This window comes from Vitis vinifera, chromosome 7, assembly GCF_030704535.1.
Source record: "Vitis vinifera cultivar Pinot Noir 40024 chromosome 7, ASM3070453v1".
Classification (NCBI taxonomy): Eukaryota; Viridiplantae; Streptophyta; class Magnoliopsida; order Vitales; family Vitaceae; genus Vitis; species Vitis vinifera.
Window position 1 is genome coordinate 22,777,599 of NC_081811.1, and position 17,458 is coordinate 22,795,056.

At 35.3% G+C, this 17,458-nt stretch overlaps 2 protein-coding genes across 4 annotated transcripts; one reads left to right on the forward strand and one right to left on the reverse strand.

The window, feature by feature from the left end:
• Positions 1-4,713: 4,713 nt before the first annotated feature.
• On the reverse strand, positions 4,714-9,449 carry LOC100854040 (LOB domain-containing protein 36). Of its 3 annotated transcripts, XM_059738444.1 has the most exons (7): positions 9,269-9,449; positions 9,112-9,183; positions 7,364-8,219; positions 6,698-6,785; positions 5,692-5,860; positions 5,284-5,377; positions 4,714-5,067 (listed from the first exon to the last, which is right to left on the reverse strand). In XM_059738444.1, exons 3-4 carry the CDS (start codon positions 8,207-8,209, stop codon positions 6,738-6,740), a joined length of 894 nt encoding a protein of 297 aa, XP_059594427.1. In that variant the 5' UTR covers positions 8,210-8,219; positions 9,112-9,183; positions 9,269-9,449; the 3' UTR covers positions 4,714-5,067; positions 5,284-5,377; positions 5,692-5,860; positions 6,698-6,737. The 3 variants fall into 3 exon arrangements, with proteins under 3 accessions (XP_059594427.1, XP_059594428.1, XP_059594426.1); XM_059738445.1 differs by having other exon boundaries at positions 4,714-5,372; XM_059738443.1 differs by having other exon boundaries at positions 4,714-5,377.
• A 3,822-nt stretch (positions 9,450-13,271) lies between these two features.
• On the forward strand, positions 13,272-16,875 carry LOC100854002 (uncharacterized). The gene is made up of 3 exons (XM_003635484.4): positions 13,272-13,709; positions 13,798-13,927; positions 16,448-16,875. The coding sequence occupies exons 1-3, from the start codon at positions 13,317-13,319 to the stop codon at positions 16,678-16,680; spliced, it is 756 nt and encodes a 251-aa protein (XP_003635532.2). The 5' UTR covers positions 13,272-13,316; the 3' UTR covers positions 16,681-16,875.
• The last annotated feature ends 583 nt before the right edge of the window (positions 16,876-17,458 follow it).

Here is a 17,458-nt window from a genome sequence, read left to right on the forward strand (position 1 = left end):
GTCGAAACAACATAATGATTATGAAGTGTGAGAAGATTGGAAATTTATGTAGTTTGGTAGGCAACACACTATTATTGATGGAGTTGGGCTCTCTACATCATCGAAATATACATCTAGAAAATGAGTAAATAAAGTATAAAGTATGATGGAACTATATAAGAGGAATTTGTTAGAAGGTATGAAGTCATAGAATTTAGACTTTTGAGAATTTTGTGTGCTTGGAAAGCAATACATAGTCCGTTTTAAGTTAGCATCTCACACAGGTTTAAGTATTCTTGATTATATATATTTATTTTCATGTTTGGGTCGTATTTTAGTTTTTGTTATTGGTAGTGTAAGATATATTGTTTATTTCATTGATGACTATTCAAAAAATATATGAGTCTTAAGAGTATTGTAAGAATTCTAGTATTTCTTGATATTTCACGTGCAAAAGAACTTCACAACACAACGGGGCAGCTAAAATGATGAATAGAAGACTATTGGAGCGTGTAAGATGTATGAGATTGAATGTCATGTTACCTAAGAATTTCTAGGATGAGGCTATTAACAACTTAAAACTTTTCAACTTGGTAAGTTGTCAAATTCCTTTGAGGTCAGAATTTTTTTAACATTCTATCAAAAAATTCTAACTTGACATTCTACTATTACACAACTTGCTTTAATCGGTCATAACTTATTTGTTTTAACTTTGATTTATAAATCATTTGAAGCATTAGATTTTTAGTTTTCCCATTTTTGAAATAATATGTGTCTTGCTAACTACTGTTATCTGTTGTCCAAAATACTAAGCCTTATATATACATGTGCGTGTGCATGTGTATATATATAAATATATGTAACACCCCGAATGTGGGGGGTTCCTCTTCACATGTCCCTTTCAAGCTCAAGACCCCTTGGCGGTCTAGGACAAATATGTAACCCATCTGGGATCATTTCGTCTAGGCCAAGATAAATTTCGTTTGATACTAGAAGTGAGAGGGTTCCCTTTCCCCACATGCCCAGACAGAATCGGCAGCCTAGACTCTCAGACGAGAAGATTTGTCCAGTCAAGTCTTTAAGACTTCTAGCATATGTGATCAATCACGCCTGACATCTAAGAGGCTGACGGGACTCTATTTAGCCCACAAGTCTATCTCAATTAATAGCTACACAGAATCCTAGGCAGCAACAAGCTAAATGGACGATTAGCTGCATGGTCCAAGATTATAGCACGTCTGTAGATGACACCTGTTAGGCGCCCTAATCTGTGATAATTGCCCAACTGCCCTAAAAACAATCATCATTACTAGAAAGATTAGAATGCATAGTCAACACTACAATGATGGTGCCATCAACTCTATATAAACCCTCCTAAAAAGCATGAACAAGGTACACACACACATATGCTTACTCCCTCCCACAAAATAGTCAAAGTTATTCTTATCTAACTTAAGTTTCGGAGGGGCATGCCCAGACAACCCGTTTGGACATCTTTTTGTGCAGGAAAGAAGTCTATCTAGTTACAGTACAACTGACAAACTCCTCAAAGAGCACGAAGAAGGAAAGAAGTCTGTCTGACTTCAACAAAGTTAGACGGACCTGATTCCAGTTGGCTTGACGCTAACACCGAACCTGAAAGGCAAGGGAACCTCGGTTACTTTACAAATACAACCTGGAGTCCCATGCAAGAATGTTATTAACTAACAAATCCAAAACTAAATAAAATATCACAAACACTTTGATAAAAAAAATAAAAATAAATAAATAATAATAGAATAGAGTCTTAAATTAAGAATCCTGAATAACCAACTTTGAATTTGTTTCTAAAGAAACACCCTTCCTATCTTGAACTTTCCAAATATTTGGTTCAATAAGGAATACCAATTTAACGAGGAGGATCAAGTATAGTACATAATTAAATCATAGGAAATATCATATCTTTATTAAAAAAGAAAAAACAATTAACAAGTAAACTCATTTAATTCTTTTTTTTTTCGGGAAAATTCAATACTATCATTTTAAAGATTAAACAATATAATACATTTGACATAATTCATTTATGTTCAAAAAAATTCACAAACAAATATTTTACTCTAGTCCGCTAATACCATGCCCAAATATTGGAATTTGCATTAGGTGGCTAACCTCAAAGTGTTCCTCTTAGTAGTAGATGGAATGGTTTCCAATCAATGGTATACCAAAGGCCAATAACACCTAATTGATTAGGGTTAAACTGGATCATTACCCCCATCAAGAATAATTAAAGTTAACTAGGCCACTGATAACCATAGTTTCAAAATCATTTTAATAAATTAAATAATAAAAATTCACTTGTACAATAATAAATAATTCACATGATATTCCCAATTTATTTTATAAACCAAGGAACAAATCAAAATATATTTTAGAAAAATATTACTTGATTTGATTTAGAGAATTCAAACATTTTTATACTTGAAAAAAAACAAATGAAAAATAAATAGAGAATTATAAAATGACTTATTGCACTATTAAGCCTTACTTGAGTTGGATAAATTCAAGGGACTAGAGTTGCACAAATTTCTCATGAATCACCTAAGAGATTTTAAAGAATCCATCAAACTAAAACTTTGATAAATATTATATTCTAACTGTACATTTATTTGTTAGTTAACCATATATCAAAATTAGGAAAATTAATATGCTTCTAGGGAAATATCCAATTTTCATGACTTAGGTTGATTTAACTTATTTTCTTAAACAATTACTCAACTTTCTTTCTCAAAGAATTTTAGCCCAATGTTTTTCTAATATCCAATTATCCAAATAATCTATTTAACTTTTTATTAAGATTAATTCTTCTATGCCTAAAAAATACACCAAAAACACTTCTCCAAACTACAAAGCTTAAGAAAAATACCTATTATTCCCAAACAATATATTATTTTTCAACCCTAAAATGCACTACAAAAATCTTCATAACCACATTGTACTATTCTCAAAGTTTCTCCCACAATAACCCTATAATCATCGGATGTAATTTTTATGAATTTCCCCATAAAAACAAAATATCAATGAGTGTGATATTTGATCTTATCATTAATACTTTTTTTATACTCTCAAAAAATAAAAAAGTACAAATCGATAAGATATTTTCGCAAAATTCAAACTTTCATTTTAGGTATTGACGTCTTAGATCTAAGTAACAAAAACAATACCATTTTTTTTAAAAAAAGAAAAAAATTGATCTTTAAGATTAAAATATTAACCTTTAGGTTTGAATATTTCCAAACCTTGAATCCAAGTGTTGTAGAATCAAATTGATGTCGTAGGAAGTCTCATAAACTGAAAATTTTTTGTTTGATGGTTATTCCTTAATCTTGACATACTTTTGATAAAGGGAAGAGAGTGAATGTTATAACCCTCTTTCTCTTTGGAAGACAATTCTATGGAAACCTTAACCCGGTATTTATAAGATTTCTTATTAGGTTTATAGGATTTCCTATTAAGTTTAAGTGACTTGATTTGAAAAATGATATTGGAATTCTACAATCTAACTTATATAGTTATATATATATATATATATATATTTGGGGTTTCTAATGGGAAGAGACAATTTTGCCCTCTTTTATTTAGTTTTTTCCAAAAACCCAAAATTAAAGCCTTATCATATTTAACTAGCCCAAAATTTTAGTTTTCTTAATTAATTAAATTATGAATTTACATTAATTTTAAAGTTGGGGGTGTTACAATATATGCCCCCAAAAAATTATAACATTTATTACCCTAATTATGGACTGCTATATGAAAACATGTTTTAAGTTTGCCTCAGAAAAATTAGAACATCTATTGCCCTAATTATGGAGTGTTTAATTTCGAATAAATCGTAGTGCTTAAACAAAATCTTTGAGTAAATCTTGAAAGTCCTTTTGAGTAGAAAAGGCAAAAGTAAAAAATTCAAGCTATCAACATGATGAAGAATTATTAGTGTTGGTGGCATAAGTCTTCTGTCCATCCACAACATTCGAATCAGCTAAATTTGTATTTTTTTTATATATTCAATAAATTGTTTTTACAAACAAGATTTTTACATTTGCTAAGATTTAGGTTGAATTTCTCATGTCAAGTATGTATTTGATGGTTCTATAATTTTTTATATTATATTTCTAGATACAATTAGGCTAATTAATTGAGAATTATGTTTTAAAAAATTGAATTTAGGCCTTTTAAAAAGGATAAAAAAAAAAAAGAAAAAAAAATTACCAATTCATTCCCTTTAAAAAGTTTGCGAGAATTCCATATTCAATCAATTTTGATTCAACAGTCGGCAAAAGGAAAGGATTTCAAACACCACAGTCCACAGCACCAATCAATGGCGAGATAATGCACAGAAATACAACAAAACCCCTGCCCTTTAGGTCACTTTTGCAAAAGGCGAGTCTTTGACTTTGAGGTTCTGTACATTTCTTTCCTGGATAATTTGAAAGAAATTTGTGGGAAGAATCGGTGTTGCTTTTCAGGACTATTACTGTTTCCTGAAATTGGCGTGCCATGGAGGATGGACCCCAATCACACCCTAATCAATTCTATAAAATTACTGATTGCTCCGTTAAAATGGAAAGTGGTATCACCTTTTGTCAACACGCATGTGTATCCATAATTTTGCATGTCTACTCCGACAATGTCCTTTCATTGAATACTCTCCTTATTAGCCATTATTTTTGACCCTATCATTTTTGGTCTCAATCTGTGTACTATCAGCTTGGAACCTCATTTCATTTTACTTCATGATGTAGAAACAACTATCATAAAAATCACCCACTCCCAAGACCTAAAAGTATCATCATGTTGGGGGTCCTCATAAAGGGAAAGGTTATCAAAAACTATTTCATAGAATATATAATAATTCCATGCTTGAATATCTAATGATAACTCTGAAAGAATATGATAATAATAAGCCCCAGGATGAACCAGTTCATCAGTCAAACATGTCTGTTCTTAGAAGACTCAGAAAGAAGATCATTATCAACAAATGGTAGAGGTTGTGGCCCACCCACTACATGATGACTTTCAAAAATCATCCCCTTCCTTTTGTTTCCTCATTTTCTGCTTAATGTCGGTACAAAAATCAGTATAATCTGTAGCGTTGTGCAGTCTACATGTACACAAAACTTCAATAAAAATCAAAGTGGTTGATATCCCAATGTGAAATACCGACTTACTATATCATAACCATCAATGGTCGATTAATGTCGAGGTTTAAAACTAATGGTGAGTAGTGAGTACACCTTGGAAAAGAAGATGACAAGTTAAAAAACTTACAGCTTTTCACCACCCTTCCCCATGCAACAGCTTCTACTGATGGACAATAAATGACCTAGTGGCTCACAGCAAATCTTGTAAGCCCCGTTCTGCACTGTTACAAAACAAATATTACAAAACTAAGGTACAGGTTCTGTCTCCCAAATCAAGTCAAAGTTTTAGAAAGAAAAAGAAGGGTGTTCTAGTCTTATATTGGGTGTTTGATTTTTTAATTTTTTAATATCTAATAAAAATAAAATATTAAAAAATAAATAATTTAATACGAATATTAAAGTTCTATTTAGAATTAAATAAAAAAACAAATACTATGTTAATAATACTCCTATTCTCACACAAGGCGCACATTAGAAAGAAGAAAGTGTATAATAGGAATCAATGCAAAATGAAACCAGAAGAAGAGAACTGTACTTGAAGTGGTGTCCTAAATGTTTCACCAAAGAAATAGCCTCCTTCAAACACCAAAATCAACAGTGACTTAACACCCACATTCCATCTAAGCCTTTGGTGTTTTCAAGCCTAGATAACAGAACTTTGCATGCAACTATTTGCAACCCTCCAGTTGATAAGAAATCAAAGCCTACAATGCAACAAGGGTAGTAATTAGTATTGTCTTCATACAGGGAGGTAGAGTAAATATCAGCATATGGTGAACAACTTATACTACACAAACCAATTAAAGTTCTTTGCACAGGCACATAAATATATTTACATGTCATAAAATGGATAAACAAATAGCTGAAGTAACACAAACCAAAAAAAAAAAAAAAATTCCCTAGCATCACTGACTATTAAATTTGTGAAACAAGAAAATCATAGAAGGAAACATTTTTCTAAATCAATACCATGAACTGTTTTGGCATTGTTAAAAAGTGGGTAGGACGCAGCCAAATTCTCACAACACCCATTTAGCCATGTAATTACCCCATTTTGTCCATTGGTTTGTGCAAAACAAACTTGACAGACTTCTCTTCCTGTCTTCACTCCCAATTCCAAGCAACAATAGCTTAAACAAGACAAAACAATTACAGTTCGTTGTAGACTGTATTTGCTAGTAGAGGCCAGCAAAGAGTCAAAGAGAGAGAAGATGGCAAAATATATTTTCAAAAGAAAAAAAGGGAAGACAAGGGAAGAAAAAGGAAAGAAACCAGGGCTGCAAGTTTTGATGGGGCCATTTATCATTGATGAATGGACACTTCACGCAATGAAAAGACAGTAATTCTCTTAACACCCTTCTGTACTATGCAATAATGAGTAATTTTGCCCTTCCACTCCCCTAATAAATATTGCAAATACCACCCAAATTTTCACACAAGAGGCATCGCATCAAAACAGTTCAGAAATGCAAGCATCAAATATTCAGAAACCTTCATGCGTACGATCATAAACCATAAATAACCAGAGAGAGTGAATATACCTAAGAAGGAAAAATCGTTGAAAGATTGAGCGGCAAGACTTCAAAAATATAGGCCCCCGCTCCCACCCTCCTTGCTTCCAAATCCTTGCTGTTAGGAATGTGTTAAAAATCCATTGAAGCAGTAAAATTGACCAAACCGAATTTTAAACTTGATTCAATTTGGTTTGGATTGAATAGATTCAATCTAATCAATTTTTATTTTTATTTATTTTATAATTTGGATTTTCTAAATATAACATTGAACTCGATCCACGTTTTTCACCTAAAAAGACTAAGTAATAAATTATACCAATGTTTATAAGGTTACATTATTAATTTAATGCACATCTATCATATGAAATTTCATAGGACCCTGAATCGTATAACTCACATAAGCCCTTTAATAATAGTTATTCACGTCATTGGCTATATTAATATCATTTGAAATGAGTGGAAGTAATGTGATTTGAGCAGCCTGAAACAATATGTTATTATCGTATTATTAAAATTTTTTTGTGCACTCTCTTATATGATTTTGGGTTTTGGCCCAAGTTAACAAAAAAAAAAAAAAAAAACCAAAAGAACGAAAATTTTTAGTTCGATTCTTCATGCATAAAAATCAATTGAAGTCATTCAATTTGATTTTAATGTTCAGAACCGAACTGACTGATCCGTGCACACCCCTACTTGTTGCTGTTGAGGTAACTGTGGTTGCTGTTGTTGAGGTTGTGTTTGGGTTGAAAGCAGCATCTGGGGCCTATGAAGCTCTTGTTGCTGTTCTTCAAGCTGATAAGAATTATCAAATGGACCCAAAGCCAGGGATGGTGAAATTGCAGCAGTCATCTGGTTGAAACTACTTGCACCAACCGTACCACCTGCGTCAAACCCACTGTTGAACCTAACAAGCAGTTGTTGTTGTTGCTGCTGCTGCTGCTCATAAGTCCTCAACATCTCTTGTTGCTCTCTTGCTGCCACAGCTTCCGCTATTTGCTGAGCCTCAAGGATCTGCTGCCGATGCTGATACTGCTGCGTTTGGTGCGGCTCACGTATTACCAATTGCCTACCATGTGTTGGACCGGTGGGAAGACCCAACATTGGAGGCGTATTATAAGGAATCTGAGACGATGAGCAAGGATTACTCATGTGTTGTTGTGGCAAACAGCCGGCAGGTTGAGGAATAGGTAGCATCGCTGAGGGACCAATATATGCAGATAGTTCCTTTTTGGCAGTGAAAAGGTCATTCTGAACTTGCTTGAGTCTTTGTTGAAGAATTGAAATCAGACCGACGCAGCCATAGACGGGATCACGAAGACGAGCCTCCGCTTCATAAGCTAGGGAATTCACGGCATCTTCTCGATGGGCGGCATTTAGTTCGTTGAGTAGCTTTGAAACATTGCTTGCACCGAAGACCTTGTGGACATTAGCGAATTTTTGAGGCTGATCTGGTGGGAAATAGGGTGCGAATACACACTCTTGCGTACATTTCCGTCTGAGAAGCTTGCACGCCGCGCAAGGAGAATTAGATGATGACATTTCTACTCAACTGCAAAAATATGATCAAGAACAGGGAAAAAAAGACAGTATTCTATTAAGGAGCCATCAAAACGATGAATAGTTTGGCAGGCAAAAGTAGAGAAATAGATAAAAGAATTCTACATCCCTCCTCTTGCCAAGGGTTTCTGTAGAAAAATCATGAGAAAAAAAAAAAAAAAAGATCTAGAAAACTAGAAAGAGAAAAATAATGATTTAAACATATTATATTAAGGAGCCATCAAAACGATGAATAGCCAAGGTAACCTTGTTCAGCATTCTAGTTTGGAGAACCACATCGCTATAAAAAGATTCAAATCTCCACATCAATATTTTCTTCTATTGAACCAACATTGTCGAGTCAAATACGAAATCTATAATCAAACAGTGGCTTCCAAGAAAAAGGATACTGAAGTCACTGTAATTCAAAAAAAAGGAAAAAAAAACAAAAAACAAAAAAAAAAAAAGGAGAAAGAAAGAGAGAAGAACCAACAGAAGAAGAAATGACTGTAAACTGATCATCAGAAATATGGCAAGAATTTTCAAACAATAAAAAGGTCTTCAAAACACAGTCGTTTAAACTCCTTAATAAGAAATTACTAGTAACGACGTTGCGTTGAAACTCACGCATCACCGTTATTTCCCTCTGTGAAACTCTTTCTATCTTTTTTTTTTCTCTAACTTCATCTTTTTCAAATGCAACACACTAGGTACACGGATCTATGAAGATCTAGTTTTTCTAATTGAGAATCAAATCTGCAAAATCTCCTTATTCACAACCATCACTCCTAACAATCTCGCCATCCAAACAGCAAGTTCTTTTATTATCCACCGTAACTCTATCATATTTTGATGATCAAAACCAGAAATACTAATAGAAAGGATCATAAAGGTTGAAATCTCACCTCTGATATTCTTCGATTTCGTTTCAACTCCTCGATCAAAGTGTCAAACTCTTCTTTTGCAGAGTATAACATCTACAACAAAGCACCGATCGTGAGAAAACTAAGCGTGGACCTTTTTGTCGAAGATTCAACTATTCAAAATGGCCAAGCGTCCAACCTTTGCTTCATTCCAGAGAGGTTAGGTTTAGGGTTCGGGTGCAACAGCGAACGATCGGATTTGCAGAGAGAAAAAGAAAAATCTCCCATTATTATTTCAAGAAAATTAGAGAGAGAATATAAAAATAGAAAATTTAGTAATAATAACAGAAAGGTTAGGAGAAAAAGGGCCGAGGGGCTTCACAAGCGTGTCAAATATAACAAAGAACCCAGGGTGTGGCGTATCATGAACCGTTGAATATTTAGGAGTGATATAAACCGTTGGATTAATAATTGATTTTGTTATATATTTTGGAGCAATTTTGTTAAGGTCCTCTTATTCTGAACAAGTAAATGCATCTCTGAGTTACCACTTTGTCCCTGCGGTGTCCCGTGCTAATGTCAAACTCACCCTCTGCCGCCGTTGAAACTCTATTTTATTACTAAACTACCCCCTTTACTTTAAAATTTTTTTATGCACAACTTGATAAAGTATATTTCAAATGATGGATGCTGTGAATTCATCTTTTATTTATTGTAGGTCAATTAAAGGTGGGTGATGACAGCAATATGTTATTACCAAGATATAATACTTAGCTTGAAAAAGATATTATGGAAAATGTAATTTTATTTTAATATAAAAAATTAGAAGAATTTATTCCATTCAATTCTAACCAAAAAAAATTTAGAAAATTATTATATAAATATAAATCAAAATTTTAATATGAAAGAAAACAAATAAAATTCAAAATTTCAAAGGATAAATAAGTGGTAATTTTGGGAAAGACAAATGGGTGAGGAGGTAATTAGACAATAGTGGTAGGTGGCACGAAATCAAGCGGCGCGTCAGACCCTAAAAAGAATCTGGACCATCTTGTTGAGAGTCTTGAGACGAGGGGCATTTGCGTAAAAGGCAGGGGCAGAGCACATTTGGCACATTGTTCCCGGATTGGCTAATTAAATGCTTCTACAACCTTCCATAACCGCGCACGAGTTCCCACACAAAGGGGGTGGTGGGAACGACCTGCTATTACCGGTCAGAAGAGGTACGAAGCCTCACTAGACACTAACACACAAACACAAGGGGAAGTCTCCCGTCACCTTCTGACCCGCCTGCCAACAGTAGTTTTGATTGACCTGTTTGTGGAGGAGGTGCCTTTTTCCTCCATTCGCATCGAAGTGACAAAACCTTAAGCTGCCTCCCTCCCCCAACTGATGGAGCTACCCTCTTCAGCCGTCAGGTCGAGCCCCGCTACCGGTTACTCACGTCACTTCAAAATTTTCTCTCAATATTATATATGTTTTTTATGGACGTTGATTCAGAGGCTTATACACACCCAACTCTACAAGTCATCATGTGATACACGAACAAGAAAGAGTGGTTGGGGGGCCAGGGAGAGGACAACGTCAGTAGAAGATGAAAATGGCGTAGGAGGGAGGAGGAGACAGTGGGATCTAGGAGATGGAGGAGACAAAAGGAAGGTGGGATGCCTCCGCTGATCCTCTCTGACTGCGTCCAGTGTGTTGTTGAGCTATTGCGTGCGCAGAGATTCATCCTATTTAATGTGAACCACCCCCTCCCTCTGCTACATTTTCAGACTCACTGTTAATTGTCTGAATGAGCTGAGTTCCGAAACGCCCCTTTCTTTGCTGATTTTCTTTAATTCATCGGGTGCCCCACCGGGTCACACCGGGTTACTTGGTCATTTCGGGGCATTTCCCGGATTCTTGACTGCTTTTAATTTATTACAACATTTAATAGGCAGTGTTACTTTTTGGACGGTATGAGGGAAGAACATAGTCATTGAATATCGGTGCTGTTCAAGTTAAGATGTTGCTTCACTTTCAGAATTGCATTAAATGATCTAATTTCGTCGTGCAAATTATAGCCAGTCAAATCTTTAGAGCCTTTTGGTTTTGGGAGCTCACTTTAACCCTGTCCTAAAACCATAGGACCATGAGGTTAAAAAAGGCACCTGGTTACGTGTTGGGAGAAGAGTTGGTGAGGCGCCAGGTGGCAGTACATCAACGCATGCAGATAATAAACCATTTTGGTCACGATCGCTGCCTCTTATTTCATTCACTAGCTTTGACTTTTCACATTTTGGGGGGCAAGTTTATCACGTGCATGAGCAATAAGACAAACACAGCTTTATTTATTTATTAATAATTTAATAAAGTGGACACGAATATTCTTACACTTCACCGTCATTCAATTTTCAACCTCTCCCCATCTCCCCTTCCTTTCAACGCTCTTTTCGTTTCCATAGCGGCCCTTTTCCAATTCCACCCTTTCCACACTGGTATTCAGATTTGTCGTGCACCCTTTTTACAACGTTTGTAGTTCATTCAGTGGAAATCGATTCAAGTCAATAATTTCGAGTACTTAATCTTGAAAAATAAAACTTTCCCATGAAATCAGAAAGAAAAGTTGTACAAATTTCCCCCGCTGTTTGGGTTCAAACCCTCGTGAAGCACATGAAAAGAAATAAGAATTTCCGACCGTTTGACTCATACATGAGACCAAAATCCTCCTAAAAATGATGGCAATTTGAAAAATTTCTTCCAAGGGCCACACAAGTGAGCGGTCTTAATTTCACAGGGGAAATCATAGTACATAATTGAATTTACCGTAAAAAAATACCCATTGAATTACCAAAATACCCATGGACTGTGAAAAGAAGATGTGGCTTATATAAGCTATTTTGTCCACAAGACAAAAGGCATTTTCTGATTACATTTACACCAAAACGCAAATGCCAAAATCAACTGCTATTATTCTGTTTGGTTTAGAGAAGTCAGCACCAGAGGATTTGGTGTCCCTATTTGCATATCCTTCCAAATGCTTTTGCTCTTATCTTTTACACACCCATCACTTTTTATACAAGCTAATTAAATAACCACATTTTATGTGCTAGTCCAAAAAGGAAACAATAATGGCTTATGATGATGACTTTTTTAAATAAATAAATTAAAATTAAAAGAAAAAAGATGTGTCTGATACTGTACACCCCTTGAATGCCTTCAATTGGAGTACAACCTATCTTAACCTCTTCATCCTAAAATCACTTCTCTTACTACAATTTTTAAGATTGAATTGCTTGTTAATAATCTGCAACCTTGAAGACAAATTACAAACCATGTTCCTGCTCTTGTCTCTCTGCAGACTCATTCAACAAATCTCATGCTTCAATCAAATCCGATTCCACAGTCGGTAAAAGAAAAGGGTGGGCTTTCAAGATTCACAGTTTGACAAAAGCCGAGTCTTTGACTTGGTGCTTCTCTTCATGCCGTAATTTCCTTGAGAATTTTGAAACAGAAATTGTGGGAACGTGCCTTTTCAGGACCAGCCCTGGTTCCTGAAATTGGCGTGCTATGGCCATGGACATTAGACCCCAATTACACCCCACATCTTATTTATACATTACTGCTCCTGGGGCATTGCTCTGATTGCTCTACTAAAATGAAAAGTTGTGTCACCTTTTGTCAACATGGGTACCTATAATTTTGCATGTTGACTCTGACGTTGTCCTCCATCGGATGCTCTCTTTTTCAGCCATTATTTTTGACACTACCCTTTTTTTTATTTTGTCCTAATCTTGTTTTCTGTATACATGGAGGTTGGAAATTGATTTCATTTTGTTTTCACAAATGCTGGAGTCTTTGTGAAGAGAGGTTGGGGTTTTCAAACCCTATCCGGCCAAAAGTAGCCCGCTTTGGCTGGAAATTGTTTATCATTTGAAGAAAATTTCTATTATCAACTTTTAATTAATATATTCATTTGGACTCTTTTAAGTTTCAAGTTTCAACCCAACTTGTTTCAAATTTCGAATTTTCTAGCTGATCATGGGCTTGTTATATACCACCGACCTAACCCAATGCCCAAGTACATAATAGTGGGCCCAATAGGCTTTTATTTGTTTTACATGGGCTTTTGGATGCAAACAGCCTCTTTCGTCCCATCCAAGCCCAATCCGTCAAGCCCAAAATGATGCCTCCACGAGCCTTAAACCCAAAATCGCAAAACCCTCCTAAAATCTGGACGCAAAACACATTTGCAGCGAACGATAATGTCGAGGTGGTGGGGCGCCGCCGCCGGCCGCCTGAGAACGGCGGTATCGAACCCTAGGTCATTGTATCTCTCATCATCACCTCCAGCTGCTGCGTACCACACGATCCAAGCCATTTCTAGAGAGTTCACCGGAAGCAAAGTCTCCGCTAGAGACAGAGCTCAAGGTCGAATCCCGGCCGTCGTGTTTGCCCAACAACTCCTTACCGGCGGCAATATCAATGGAAGATCGGTGTCCAGGAAGCGTCTCCTGACCACTGAGAGGAAGCAGATTCAGGCCATACTCAAGTCCGTAGAACCGGAGTTCATTTGCTCTACGACGTTTCCGCTCCAGATCCGTGCCGGGTCCGGATCCTCGGTTCTCCTTGAATCTGGTACAGTACTTCCTCTCAAGGTGAGTATTGATTTATCTTTTCCATGAGCGTGTCGAAACTGATTTTATTTTGATTAAATTTCATGGTCTGGTTTATGTGGGTTTGCAGATTCATAGGGATGAAGCAACAGGGAAGGTTTTGAACCTAGTGTTTGCTTGGGCTGATGAGGGCTCGGAGTTGAAGGTTGATGTGCCCCTTGTTTTCAAAGGAGAAGACGTCTGTCCTGGTCTCAAGAAAGGTTGGTTCTTTGCTTTTCTGGTTCTTCCTCTTGTGACTCCTGTCTTTGTTTATGGGTCTGTGGGTGTGTATGTGGTAGTGATGTTTGTCCTTTTTTTCCCCCTCAATGTTGTATCATTTCCTTATATGTTAACCTAAACTGGAAATGGTGAATTTTAGTGCTTTGTAGTAATGCTTGTACAATTGAGGAGTGAGGCTTCATAGTCTTTGCTTGATGGTTAAAACATTGATACAAGAATTAGGTGTGGCAATTTGTGTTGGTGTGTTGTTCATGTCATGTAAAACCTTAGGTATTCTACTACTACATTGCTCAACCAAAGTCCCACATGAATAATAATCATGTCAAAAACATAAACTCAAATACTATCTAATTATTAAATAGGTGACACATGGTGCAACCTATTTAATAACCAGGTTTTCCTATTTAATAATGTGTTTGAGTTAAATCTTGTATATATCTATATGATTAATGTGTCAACTGTTTATAACTCAATTGATGTATTTATTTAAAAACAAATTTAAAATAAGTTAAATGGTTTAAAAATATAATTAGGTTAATAGAAGGATTATTAAATGGATCAATTTGGGTCAAATTTGTGTTATACAGGTTGATCCATAAATTACCTATTTATTAAACGGATTATGCAAGTTGACACGAATTTGACCCAAACCCATTTATGTTCAACCCAAATCCACGAAAAGCGTGTTGGGTTAGTGTTGTGTTGTGTTGGCGAATCATATCAAACTTTGCCACCCCTACGAAAAATCTAGGTCATCTCAACCATGAAATTTCAATAGTAAATGGGCTTAGAAGCTTGACCTGTCGAGGGAGCTTCTGTAGTTCTGAACTTTTGTTCTTTCAATTGGAGAGAGATTCTTAGGTTCTATTTTGCCTTAAGGAAAATTCAGATCCTAAACTGGTATTGGAAACTTCCCACTCAAGGATGTTGTGGTTGTTTAATGCGAGATATTTTTCTGTTAACACTGCACCACTTTTCTTCAAAATGGTAGAGAATGAGTCCAATTTTTTGGTTTTAGGATTTCATTTTCTGTGAAATAGGATGACATACCAGTCTTATACAAAACTTTTATGTAGGCTCTTCGGTTACTCACTTCTTTTCCTGATTTCATAAGTCACTAGAAACAAAATCAAATCATGGGCTAGGTTTAGTTAAGCTAAGATTTCTTTGGGCCAAATGAAAGTTGTGAGAGCAACTACATCAAACAGCCATGGAGTTATTTTAGATTGCAGAATCTGATTATAGCCTTACAAGAAACAACATATTTATACACGTCCATATGTTTAGTTTCATTGATTTGGGTTATGCTAGTTTAGATGTATATGGATTATATTGTTCCCAACGAAAATAAATAAAGCCTTCATTTTATCATTCCTTACGCTGTGATTGATGTTTAGCTGCTTCCTTATGATATCGGTTTTTTTTATAATTGTTTGGCATTTTGATAAATTATAATATATTTTCTAAGTTTAGAACCATGTAGGCCAAATATTCAGTTTGATATTAGTGATGTTATTTGGCCACTTTATATCACTCTTGAAGGCTTTGGATGTTATTTCTTACCACTGCCTTTCTAACAGTGGGGTGCAGGCTTAATGTAATCATTTTTTTGATAAGCTTGGCCCCAGATCCTTGACTCCTGGAATTTTGATAATGGAAAGTAAAGTTTGATGAGGCATTTGGATGCCTGGGTCTCTTTTAGATATTCTATGGTAGAACAGTACTTGGACCGTGTTTTGAGGTCATGAGTTTTAGGGCTTGGGAGTTGGAAGCTATTATTATTATTTTCCTTATAATAGTCTAGAGATACTCATTTGTTTGATTTGATGATTTGAAAGGATATTGTTTCAAAGGTGCTGAAAGCCTGGAACACTATAGATGTTTGAACTTGCAAAATTCTGTAACCAGATTGGCAAAATTTTGAAAAAACATTTAGAGAAGCGTAGTTTATTGGCCTGCAGGATTTTTTTTGCGCTAAAGTAAATTAGGTTCTGTGATGAAGAGTTTGTGATTTTGTCACTACCACAATTTTAAGGATTTTCTTAATCTCATCCGTTGTAAACAGAACCAATCGGTGATTAACCTCATTTCAGGCTCCTTCTCATTTTGGTGTTTACTATAGACATATTTGCAAAGTGGTTAAAAATACTCATAGAACTTAGTTTGTTGAATTCATTTTTTATGAGGTCTTACAATGCTTTCTAATGAAATTGGTAATAAAACTTGGCTTCTGGAGATCTTGTTCATTTTCCTCTGTCACATCTTATCCTTATTGACCTTTGATTCTGTTGTCACATGTGTCGCCAAATAATACAAGTGATTTCTATCAGACTAGATATCTCACCTTATCAATACCTGTTTTTGTCATTAGTAGCAAAAGCAAAGGGCACCCACCACCTAGTCCCCACTCAACACCTGGACATACTAAATCCATTGCATGTTGGCTGATTACTTTTGTAACGATTCTTATACACTAACTACCATACTATATGCCAAAACAGGGGGCTACCTGAACAGGATAAGGCCTAGTTTGAAATTCCTTTGCCCGGCCGAGCACATCCCTTCAAAAATTGAGGTAGATGTGAGCAACCTAGATATTGGGGATCGAATACTCATGCATGATGTGGAGGTTCACCCTTCATTAAAGCTTTTAAGCAAGAACGAGACGATGCCGGTTTGTAAGATTGTGGCAGCAAAGTTAGAGAGAGCAGAATCTGGAGGTATAGAACACTGAAGTAGACAGTACGGGGCATTTGGAATTCACATTGGCTCAACACAAGGGCAAGCGGTCAGAGAATAAGTTTTGCTTGCTGTTAGGGTGGTAGCTGAATTTGTGCTTGTAGAAACCCATGTGGATAACACATTCTGAATTGTTCTGGAAAATTTGTTTTTACTGTTTCTTCTAATTCAACTGTTTCTTTCCTCTTCATCCTGTTCAGTTTCTGTTGCTGCCCCACTGCGGATAATTTTGATTCTGAGGTTCTTGAGTTGAGCTTTACTGATTACTTCGAAATTTGGTTGAATCCATATAATAGTAGAGTCCCAATCGGAGGTTGGGAATGGTTTTATACCATTTCAACTTTTGGTACCAAGGAATGGGAATGATTTTTATCTGATTTTAATTTTATCATTTCTCATCATTTTCATTCTTTTCCCTAACCAACCACCACAACATATTTAAGCGAAAAACAAAATGTAAAAAGAAATGGTTGTTCCAAGACGGTCGGCACCCTAATGTTTGACCGAGGATGGTTCCTCGGTTATTACAAAAACAGTTTCATAAGAATTTGTTTTAAAAATTTGTTTTTTCATAATAATTATATATGGGGTTTTTAGCTTAGATAAATAATTAAAAACAATACACTATTTAAATTTCAAATATATATGTGTATATATATATATATATATATATATATATATATAATATTTTATTTATACTAATGTTTTTATATTTTTTATATTTTTAATATTTGTAATATTTGCATTTCTTTTATAGGTCTTATAAGCTCTTT

What these genes read in the sequence shown, in the direction of transcription:
- LOC100854040 (XM_059738445.1), bottom strand. Translation starts at nt 8,209, where the DNA reads ATGTCATCATCTAATTCTCCTTGCGCGGCGTGCAAGCTTCTCAGACGG. An exon ending in AGTTACCTCAACAGCAACAA is followed by an intron (nt 6,786 to 7,363) that starts GTAGGGGTGTGC and finishes CATTCCTAACAG; the next exon opens with CAAGGATTTGGAAGCAAGGA.
- LOC100854002 (XM_003635484.4), top strand. Translation starts at nt 13,317, where the DNA reads ATGTCGAGGTGGTGGGGCGCCGCCGCCGGCCGCCTGAGAACGGCGGTA. An exon ending in GTACAGTACTTCCTCTCAAG is followed by an intron (nt 13,710 to 13,797) that starts GTGAGTATTGAT and finishes GTGGGTTTGCAG; the next exon opens with ATTCATAGGGATGAAGCAAC. An exon ending in CTGTCCTGGTCTCAAGAAAG is followed by an intron (nt 13,928 to 16,447) that starts GTTGGTTCTTTG and finishes ATGCCAAAACAG; the next exon opens with GGGGCTACCTGAACAGGATA.